This window comes from Anguilla rostrata, chromosome 1 (genome assembly GCF_018555375.3).
Source record: "Anguilla rostrata isolate EN2019 chromosome 1, ASM1855537v3, whole genome shotgun sequence".
NCBI lineage: Eukaryota > Metazoa > Chordata > Actinopteri > Anguilliformes > Anguillidae > Anguilla > Anguilla rostrata.
In genome coordinates, this window is record NC_057933.1 from 40,206,567 (window position 1) to 40,218,582 (window position 12,016).

Here is a 12,016-nt window from a genome sequence, read left to right on the forward strand (position 1 = left end):
TGGGGCTCTTTGTTGTATATATAAATAAATTTATGAGACACGGCTGACACTTCTGTGTGGCGAGCGTCAGCACACGCATGCTTGTATGAGACATGTGTCTGAGACATGCCTCATGCTTGCACTTGTGACTATGAATCTGTGCTTGGCTGTCCAGTGTGCAAACCAGCGTTGGAAATGCATGGGAAAGGTTTGTCCAGGAAAATTCTTAAAATGGCCTAGGAATCAACTGCAAAGGCAAAACGATGCCCCTGAAAATGTCCACCCCATTTTCAAATATTTATTTTCAGACAAGTAAAACTTTTCATTGTGCACTCTATAAATAACCAATATGAATTCATCCCAGTTCCTGGATGGGGCGCCATCCGTCCTACATTTCCTGATTCTGTAGACAGCTGAGGTGCAGACCGCAGAGCTTGCATGTCATTGTTCATGTTCGTATTCATAAAGCGTGCTAGCAGGTCATTGTAGCACTGATGCTCAAAATGATGGCGCCTCGTCATTCAGTCACATGGATCTACGCATTTCATTTGAAGACCTCTAAAGATCTGACAATCAGTTCCTACAAAATGGAAGATGGACTGGCTTTGTGTAAAAAGGGGTAAATTCAGCACCATAGAATTTAATTTATGAGTGTGGCAGGATAGGGCTGCCATTCATCGAGTTTTGTCAGAAATATACAGAATTGGGACCTTGATTAAAGGAGGCTTTGTGCAGTTGCAGGCATCTCGAATATCGAGTCAAAGGAATTTCTTCTCAGCAGTTTATTTCTCACAAAGGGCACGGGCAGCAGTTAAGAAACCGATCTGAATGTGTTTTTATGGGGTGGGGGGAGGGATTCCCTTGTTTGGGGGTGTTAAGCTCTAAATTTGCCTCTTAAGACCCAGAGACACAAAATCCGCAGAATGATTATTGCCATGGCGCTGACAGCAGCACAATTCTGAAGTGGAGCGTGAACGCGCTCTCACGCGCGGATGGTGAGAAAGGAGAGCACTGCAGGAGCACTGCTGGGCCCAAAGCGGTGGTGAAAAAGACAGACGCCAAAAGGAACTGTGCGGCAGAGCTGGTTAGCATGTGCGAGCCACAGCTATCAACAAGATCACTCACACAGGGGGATGGCTGTTCTTCCAGCTACTTCCATTCAAACATGTCATTTAAAGAAGGGCTATAAAAATGAGGTATGTACAGAAACACAAAAATGCTGCGGTAAACGCACTGATTTCCCAGAGTGCACAGCTGAAACACGATCAGCATCCCTCAGTCTCGGTCCTGCTCGCTGCATCTGAACTTGATACAGCGGGCTGCTTCACGCTGCTAACAAACAGGCTTTTTGCTGTGTATCGGACAGACAGGTGGCAAGCCAGTCTGTGATCCTGTGGGAGGGGGTGAGGGGTAAATGGGGGGGCGGAGCGTTTTCTCTACCCAAGCTGCTTCCTTTAGCAGCGAGGCAACACCTCCACACCCCCACCTCCTGCTCCTCTCCCAAACTGTGTTATCACCGCCACAGTCTGGGGACAAACGTGGCGTGACAGCTGCCACAATCGGGTCTCAGGTATGTTAGGACCCAAGAAAACCTGTAGGGCTCTTTCAAAATACAAAGCAAAGTTCCTGTTACTAATCGAACACATCCAGTCAAAATAAGCTAAACCGTATTGTGTTTCAATGCAACTGTCTAACAGACACTAACAGATACATTAAAAGCATGTTACACAGGAAGCTCAACGTACAGCACAATGGCCCATTAAGCAGGAGGGGAGGATGTGCCGGCGTCGGAGGTGTCCCCCCGCACGTGAGCAGATCCTGCGGCAGAGCTGGGCGTGGCCGCGTGGGCAGCTCAGCAGACGGCCGCCGCCAGCAGCCCAGACGGCAGCGCTTTCCTACCGACGCACGGAATGCCACCCCGAGACCACATCCCTCTCACGACGGCCTTCTGCACTTCCAGTCACGTGCTCCTGCTCTGTTAGCCAAGGGCCTTTCACAGGCTCCCTGGCTGTCCCAGCCTCTTCCCCTGAAGGGAAAGGGCAGCGCGAGCGTGAAGAGAGAGGACGACAGACCAGTGTAAGCATGTCGTGCAGGGAGGCGGAGCTGGCTGGCTGCGTGGGGGCATGGCACGGAGGCTGCAGGGAATCTGCATCCAGCTGCGCTTCACTGCAGCGAAGGGAGGGCAGGGCCGGGCTCTGGGGAGCGCCCTAATTGGCTGCTGCCCACAGCCACTATTTCTGCCAGTTATGCTCTGTGTTCTTGACCCAGTTTTACTGCAGCGCCTCCTGAATAAGGGACAGACTCTGACACACATTTCCGCGAGCACGCACGCGGTACAACACGCTAACCTCAAGAGACGCCCTTAATATGACTGACACCATTTAAAGATTTAAAATGAAAAGCAAGCCATCTGACCACTCAGGGTTACCTATAAAATACAATATCAGCAGAGAAAGAATGTCAACAGAAAGTTGGAAGTGAGCTTTGAGGCATTATCGACTAATAATGAATTGTTGGGGCATGTTGTTACATGAAAAAAAGTAAATCAAATGCTAAAGGCTAATTTTATTTACACACTTTAATTTGTAACAAATGTTATTTTGACATTACAATCAAGTGCAGTACTTTCAGGTAAATGATTCTTAGGCAGGCTGGAGGAGAAAGATCAAATGAATAAAGCAATCGCAGGTCCTATAATTAGCATGCTACCAGGGTTAACGCATCAAACTTACTGAATTATGCTGTAAGAGGTACAAGAGCCACATACATCCATCTACCTAATTTAAATATGACAACAGAGCTAAATGTTTATTTGACAAAAAATTCTATATGTGGGTGCACTGCCTAAAAAATGTATTTTGTCTCTCCTCACTTAAACAGAAACACCACTGACATCTCTATCGCTTATGTGCAACTGAAATGCTCAGTGGAGGTGCATGCTGCCATTTCATCTTTGCTGTCCCTGAAACACTTACTTTCAACATGATGCACCAGTGCTTTCGTTCAAGGAATTATTCCCTAATTTAAGATCTTTTTTTTCCTGGACACCCCTCCATGGACAGTGTGTGAGACTCTGATGGAGCACACCACCACTGAGGCTGGTTTTTGTACAGTGTGTGAGACTCTGATGGAGCACACCACCACTGAGGCTGGTTTTTGTACAGTGTGTGAGACTCTGATGGAGCACACCACCACTGAGGCTGGTTTTTGTACAGTGTGTGAGACTCTGATGGAGCACAGCACCACTGAGGCTGGTTTTTGTACAGTGTGTGAGACTCTGATGGAGCACAGCACCACTGAGGCTGGTTTTTGTACAGTGTGTGAGACTCTGATGGAGCACAGCACCACTGAGGCTGGTTTTTGTACAGTGTGTGAGACTCTGATGGAGCACAGCACCACTGAGGCTGGTTTTTGTACAGTGTGTGAGACTCTGATGGAGCACACCACCACTGAGGCTGGTTTTGTACAGTGTGTGAGACTCTGATGGAGCACAGCACCACTGAGGCTGGTTTTTGTACAGTGTGTGAGACTCTGATGGAGCACAGCACCACTGAGGCTGTTTTTTGTACAGTGTGTGAGACTCTGATGGAGCACAGCACCACTGAGGCTGGTTTTTGTACAGTGTGTGAGACTCTGATGGAGCACACCACCACTGAGGCTCGTTTTTGTACCGTGTGTGAGACTCTGATGGAGCACACCACCACTGAGGCTCGTTTTTGTTTAAAGTCCGTAATGAGGGGGCCCATCAGCGAAGCTTTCAGCAGAGTAGAACCTGACTTTCCTGATCCTCAGGGCCCAGTTAATGACACAGCAGTTAAACCCGTCTGTCTGCAAGTGTCTGAGCCCGGATGCCTCAACAGCCGCCTAACGCTGGACAGATTGGCTCTACTATTTCCGGCTGCCTAATGCTGGACACATTAGCTCTTGTATTTCAAGATAGGCCTGGATGCCACATACTTCACCTCTAATACTCAAGTCACAGCCTTGCTTTTTTTTTGCTTGTAAAAAGGTACAAGCGATGAAAAGCACCGTGTAAAAAGGTGTGTAAATAAAATAATTACACAATAAAATCATCTATTATTATTCATTGTTATCCCATCTTTGTAAATAAAATGATTAAATAATAAAACCATTTATTATTATTCATTATTCTCCTACATTTAAACTAGGGATATTTTTGAGATCTGACCTGCAGTTGCTCCCCAGAATTCATATCCCTAGTAAATCCCTGTTCCTTCCACCTTAAGGATGCCAAATGTGTACCAGACACTAACACACAGATCTGGGAGAATAAATGTGCAGGCCTAACGGAAGCCCATTGTGTTCATCTATTACTTTTCAGCAAGTGTGGTTCTGTGATCGAGTAAACTAAGCAGCATATTGATTGCACAAAATGACTGCTCAATCAGTTGGCCTGACGAGGTCTGCAATGGAATCAATCTAATCAATCTAATTTCTCCTCAGTTTAGAATATGTGATAGTATGCAGCCACGCTCAAACTTTGCAGCCAGTGCAGTAAAGACGAGCATGCACTTTCCTCCGAAGCACAATGGCATCAGCCGCTTCTTTCCTTGCCGCAGCACACAGGCCAAGCCTGCACAGACTTGAGCTGGAGGAGGACACTTCACGTGAAGTTTCAGAAAGCAGACCACAGATCAATCAGATGGTAATCCAGGCCAACTGAACACCCCTAACCCCGGGCAATGCTACTGGTAACTGCATTGCCCCGGTGAACTGCTGGCCACAGTCAGCACAGGCATAGTTTGAATTTGATCCTGGACCCTGGGACCTATCCATGCACTAGAACAGTGTCTTAACATCTACCACCCAAGCATCCTCACCAACATACTTTCAAACTCACAGTTCACCTTTCATCTGAGTAAGAATGCAGCCTGACTAAATACAATTTAATTCAACTGGCTGTCTTAGATCACATAAGCTGTCTTTATCAGTTGTGTGCAGCACATTTACAGTGCTTGATTTACCCTTGTAATCCCAGCTGAAGATATGATGACATCATATCACTACAAGTACTGTACGCTGCACAGAGAGTTCCACCTGGTGCAAGTACAGGGACTCCTAACATAGAACGACTGAAATGTAGTGCAGAGTGTAGCACGTGTGTGTTGATGCACACCTCCAATGGAGGCAATGAACAATATCTTTGTGACAAGAACAACAGCTATGTCACAAAGGCAGTCATCAAAAGAACAAAAGCTTTTAAAAACTCAGTGACACACAAAGCATGGCCACACAGATGTCACGGTCTTCACAATGCCATGTAAGCCACTTCTGTCAGCCGTAGGAAGAGTCATGCGTGTACATCAATGTGTACTGATTACACAAACTGAAAATGCAGAGAAAACTGAAATGCAGCAAAAAATCTGGATTCAAAGTGAACAGTCTGGTCGAGGAAAGCTCTCCTGTCTAGCTTCGATTTTGCACTTTAAAAACATGTGGCATCCCCAGGGGTTGGTTCGTCTTTAATAAATAAACACAAGGCCAGTTAGTATTAGTCTGTGCTTTAGACAGCTACTCACTTTCCCCACTGATTATATTTCTGGACCCAAGGGAAGTCCACAAATCAATACACTGCAGATCACAAATCTGCACCTGCGGCCTCTTCACTCTGCACTCAGGGCAGTGTAAATAAAGACACAGGTCCAAAAACTGATCTATGACTAACCTAGAACTGTGCGTTCAAGTGATACAGATAACCAGCCGTGTGCACTTCAGTGATATTATAGCGATAACCTGGTGTGTGCACCTCAGTAATGATATACAACCAACCTGGCAGTGTGCAATTGAGTAATGATCTACAGCTAACCAGTTGAGTGCATTTCAGTGATAATCTACAGCTAACCTGCTGTGAGCATGTCAGTGATGATCTACAGCTAACCAGTTGAGTGCATTTCCGTGATGATCTACAGCTAATCTGGCTCTGTGTATTTCAGTGATGATCTACAGCCAACCTGCTGATTGCATTTCAGTGATGATCTACAGCTAACCAGTTGAGAGCATTTCAGTGATGATCTACAGCTAACCTGGCTCTGTGAATTTTAGTGATAATCTACAGCTAACCTGCTGTGTGCATTTCAGTGATGATCTACAGCTAACCAGTTGAGTGCATTTCAGTGATGATCTACAGCTAACCTGCTGAGTGCATTTCAGTAATGATCTACAGCCAACCTGCTCAGTGCATTTCAGTGATTATCTTCAGCTAATCTGCTGAGTGCATTTCAGTGCTGATCTACAGCCAACCTGCTGTGAGCATTATAGCAATAATCTAGTCAGCCTGGCTATGTGCATTTCAGTGATACCCTACAGCTAACCTGCGATGTGCATTTCAGTGCCAATCTACAGTACAACTGACCTGCTGTGTATATTTCAGTAATAACCTAATGCTAACCTGCTGAGTGCATTTCAATGATAAACTACAGAAAACATGGATGCATGCATTTCAGTGATAATCTACAGATAGCCTGCTGTGTGCATTTCAGTGATAATCTACAGCTAACCCGCTGTATGCATTTCAATGATAATCTACAGCTAACCTGCTGCATGAATTTCAGTAATAATCTACAGCTAAACTGGCTCTGTGAATTTCAGTGATAATCTACAGCTAACCTTCTGTGTGCATTTAAGTAATAATCTACAGTAAACCTGGCCGTGTGCATTTCAGATATAATCTACAGCTGTTGCAGGCTTCTCTACAAGACCAATGAAAATGGCAAATTCTTTCCGACCACAAGACCCCCTGCAGTCCTGCACGCCATAGGCAACTGTAGCTACTGGAGAGGGAAAGCACACACTGCGGGTGCCGTACAAAATGCAGGAGGCCGGTGCCTCTAACTCAGTGATCTTAATTCCTGGTCCTGGAGAGCCGCAGGGTCTGCTGGTTTTTGTTTTCACCTTAACCAGCAACCAATTGAGAACCAAGAATCCAGGTGAGGTGAGTTAACTGTGTAATCGACTGCTTTAATTGATTAATTAAGTGCCAAGTAACAACAAAAACCAGCAGACCCTGCGGCTCTCCAGGACCTGGAATGAAGATCACTGCTCTAACTGCACAGACAGCATCCCTTGCACTGGCTGTATCCTGCCGGTTCCGGGCGACCCCTTATTGGATATAACACTAAGTATTCGTAACTATGTGCTAATTCACGTAGGATCTGGGTTGGACATTCTTACCTGTTACTAGCCTGCTGGCTAAAGCACTGCAAGCTATGTGCATAGCACTGAATCTGTAGCACAGCAATGCAATGGGGTTATAACTAACATTTGATTAAAAAACGGCAATTACTGAGACAACAGACACTATCAATAGCCTAACATTTCAGTAGCTACTCACCTACCTATAAAGCTAATTAGCACGGAAGCTACAGCTATATGAATTGAAGCAAATTTAACATGACTTTATCTGCTAACTTGCAAGATGCTAAAGTCAGCTACAGAGTCTTGTAAGCTACCTTCATAGCTAATACAGTATAGCGTGTCCAAAGTACACAATCATGTAACAGCATTGTATCCAAAAAGGGATCAAATGGAACCGGAAAGGATGCAGCCAGTGATGAGGATGCCGTTTGCCTAGTTTCACCTCAAAAGGGACATGCTTCAGTGGGGGCTGTGGGAGTCCATCTGTCCATCTGTTCATCCACCCTGGCCCTCTCTCTACCCTCCTCACAAAACTGCAGCCCTCTGCATTCATTACACAGAGGGAGCACGTCTCTCGTCCGATCACAACCGGCTTCACTGCACTGGTGCGGTGTGCTGACTGGTCACATGGTGGGGATGCCACTACAGAGCTAGTGCTTATTCAGGCCACTACACCATGCCCACCAGTGGCACGTGCTCAAGCCTCGTTAAGAGGGGCCTTGATGGCTCTCTGGTCTTACAATCGGCCCCGCCATCCCTGAACAGGGCCTTTGAAAGGGCCTCTCTTCTGCTCCCCCCACTCACTCTGATCACTGAGGCCCACCAGCATAATCAGATTAACTTCACCGTGTGACTGAGGGGCAGCCGTTCACTCAACTGTGTGTTAATGTAAACCCTAAGCTTCTCATTTGCACGGCTCAAATGGAGCCTTGTAGTGTTTCAAAAGCTTTACTTGTTTAAATATGTGCTTATATTTAGGCTATAGTGTAGTATATTATAACAGTATGTTTTAACTTTAATATCAAGCATTAAGTTTATGGGAATGGGCAACACGGGCCCAGTATTCCCATGGTGTCACAGTACTGGTTTGATTTTCTGCCAAAATTAAATGGCAACGCCTTACCAGAGACCCGCCCATAATGCCTTTAAGTTACTTAAGTCTTGTAATAAGGAATTCTTTTAGCCCACAAGTTGTTTCAAACATAGTTGCAAATAGCAATGATCAGAGACAAGCACAAAATGGTCTCCAAAAGCAACCATCGGTGCCATGACACCAATATGATGATTAAAGCCATGTATTGCTAGTGTCATATGTGTATAGTGTATATTGTCCATAAATTTGAAGAACAATCCAAAAATGCATTCAAGAACCAATGGACCTGTAGAGACGATTCAATTGAATCATTTTACATTAAATTCAAACAGTGCTTATTTAGTCATGATTCAATTTAAAAATAAATACTACAAATGAATTGGCTTGTGGCGGAAATCTTTTTGATATTCCCAACATCAGAGCCTAATCGCCTTTTTTACAGTCAGATGTGTCAAAATTTTCCAGCCAGCAAGTTCATAATGGATGAAACATTTTAATGGGTTACATAATTATGGGTATTCTTCGTGCTGCACATACAGCTTCCAGATGGTTAATTGTCACTAACGACTGCATTCACACTTAAAATGAATCAGGATTATATGGTTTTACACTCAAAATTAACTTGCGTCCATTTGGATTGCAGCTCTGCAGAAGACAGCATAGAAACTGCAGCCACAGGCTGAGAGGATCCAGCACTACCCAGGCAAGGTAAGAAGGGGTCTCTGAAAGTTTAATTCTGAGGTGAACCATTACTTTAATGTACTCATAGAATGCCATTTCAAAACCATTTTCAAACCCTTGAGGTAATTTTGGGGCTCAGATTATACATTGCTAAAAGTCACCACCGGTTCTTTTTCAAGACCATATGGACCTTGCTGAAAATGGTTTGCCGGCAATAAAACATCAACATAATTTTCTTTAGATTAAACGACGGGAAGGCACATGATTAAATTCACTTACAAATTCTGAGGTAACTGCAGGTTGATTTGGGAATTACATCCATGCGGAGACAACCCCCGAATATGAAACAATGGGCAAGGACACAGTAATCATTCACATCCCCCATTCTTCCTCTGTCAAGGGCACCTCCAAAACTGAGGGTCTTGGCTAAAAGAGATTATAAAGCTTGATGAAAGCAACGGCATTGTGGATTCCTCATTTCGAGCTAGATCATCAAAATATTTTTCCCAGAGTCAAACTGTTTGATCAAACCATTCCAAGGGCTTGACAAGCATCAAATACTTGCTTTATCAATGCTTCGATTAGCACTGACCTCTTTCAAGATGGCATCAAAGGCTACTGTACGAACAGCCTCACCGTGGTTGGATCAACACCCATATCTACAAACAGCACACCTGTCTCTAAACACAAGCACATGCAGCGTCGGACTTTACATAATTGAGGTTAAGTGCAGTCCTTGTTCAAACAAAATATTGAACTCGGAATGTCACATTGTAAGCAAACAGACAGTTCCGTCTGTATGTTTGAGTTAAGAACAGTACAGCAAGTACAAGGCATAATCGCAACTTCATTAATACTGAGCGTGTGCATCACATTGAAATCCTACTAACTATAGGGCCACTTGACTTTGGCAAGAATCATGGCTAAACACTACTTGAATGAGCAGGGACACTAAATGCAGCCATTTCAAGAGGCTCCCACTGACTGAACTCTTCAGAAAGGAAAATCACATTATAGCATGTGTCACATGTAAAACTACATGACTGTCTCTTAAAAGCTGAAACCTGGGTGCTCACAGACGTCGCCCCTTCTAACAGTGCACAAAGTGTGAGCTTGTTGGCTTGTTTGCTCGCTTGTACTTGTTTTTAGCTTTCGAATAGTTTCTGCATGGATCCAGATATCTTTATAGTATGTGGAGTGTTTGACACTGGGCTGTGTGATTATTATATGCAGGATAAACAGGATCATAAATCAGAAGATCTATGCGGAATAAGTAGAACTTTGATTTAAAAAACCATCTAGGCTATATTACAGCCATGAGTCCCGTGAGAATGTTTGGATGCAGCTGCCTGCCCTCTGCATTCCTGTAATTTGTAAAGGAGATGCCTGTGGCACTCAGCACCCAACCCAGACTCAAACTCCCCTTGCTCAGGGCGGTTAGGCACGGTCACCAATCATTTCCCCACACCTCTGCACAGCCCCGCAGGCACACTCATTCCCACCACTGCACTGAGAAATGGCTTCCACATCCACAGCATTCCCTCTCCAGCCTTCACTCCCCCTTCCCCCGCGCTCTCAATAGGGCATAATTAAATTCCGTTCAAAGCTCAATGGAGCCCTGTTCATCCAGCTTCCATTTAACAAGGTCTCACAAAGCGTGTACACATTACCCTGACGCCCTACAAAAGCCATCCTGTACAAACGCAGGAGAAACTCATTCTAAAGAAACTAAGCCAGGATCAGTGAATTAAATGAACAATTTAAAGGGGAAGAGAGCCAAACTTTTAACCTTACAAATACAAATTCTGTATTGAGCATTTATGTTACAAAATGACTAACTACGAAACTCATCAAACACAGGTTTCCAGAGAAAATGAGCGACAATGTGTCCTATTCAGAACACAACATCACCCGCAAGACAATGGCCAAACTGTTATGAACATGGCGCAATTGGCCATGCCCAGCCCTTCCATGTCCCGTTGCCCCACTACCCTGGGGAGAGTTTGCAAACTCACCCTGCTGGATAGGCCACCAGGCCCGAGCGAGGGTCACAGGCCAAACCGCGGTTCCCAGCAGCAGTGATCCCTAGCACCTTCTCCAGAGTCACCTGCAGGGGGAGAGAGAGAGCAAAGGTAAGACACCACAGCTGCCACCAACGAGCAATGGTTATGCAAGACACACAAAAGTGTGCTCATCAATTATATCACACAACTATATATGCAGTTGTTTGTTAGCACAGCTGAGAGAGATTACAGACTAATGAATCTAAGACAGTATCGCACACAGGCAAAAGATTTCCTTATCTTGAATGTTGCCATTTACCGGGCTGTACCTAGACATGACCAGTCCAAGTTTTCAGAGAAGTCATCCGAGCAGTAGTGAGCATGTGCAAGGGGAAAAAACCCCCAGGTCACCACACGTCACAGAAGAAAAAACAACAAAGGAGAAAACAAAACAAATGGAGAGACAGTTCGGGAGGATCATAACAGCTGGGCTTTGAAGTTCTAAAACCACTCAGTCCTTGTTCTGTGGCTCTGACAGAACTTCCCTTCACTAATGTATGGACCTTGCAGGCTTCCTTTGAAAGGACAGACAAAGACCCTGGCCAGCAAAAGGGGGGAAACGTCTGGTTTCCTTGACGCGGTTGGAGGGAGCAGCGAGGTCCATGCGCGGCATCAGGCGAGGTCAGCGTGAGCCAGTCGCTCGGGCAAGCCCACACAACAAAAGCCAATGGGCACAAAGGCAGGCCAAGCTTGTGGTGGATGTCTCTATTGAGCTCAGCAAAGAGACAACACAGGGGAGAGCCCACGACAAGGTTGACCATAATAAGATTCTGCTTCGGTGACAAGGCCTCTTTCCACCGTCAGATTAAAGTTCAAACGATGCAGGTGGAGCAAACTGAGGGGACAGCCCCACTTTGTCCTTGGAGGGATGGCGGTGGCCATCACAAGAGTCCTCTATTAAAATGCACCCACAGGGCCCGTTTCCTCCACAAACCTTTGCTTGGGCATTCGCTAATCACATCATGCTGTTCATGAAGTCTGCCAGCTTTGAGCTCTTCATAAATGTCATTTTAGCCTTTAGCCTACTCTAAAGATGCAAATACCA

The 12,016-nt window shown here is 45.2% G+C and overlaps 1 protein-coding gene across 1 annotated transcript in view; it reads right to left on the reverse strand.

The window, feature by feature from the left end:
* The window catches only part of mapkbp1 (mitogen-activated protein kinase binding protein 1), a 71,505-nt gene that overhangs the window by 51,001 nt on the left and 8,488 nt on the right, over window positions 1-12,016 (reverse strand). The window contains 1 exon segment of the mRNA XM_064336781.1: window positions 10,924-11,015. Coding sequence (XP_064192851.1) covers window positions 10,924-11,015 — 92 coding nt within the window.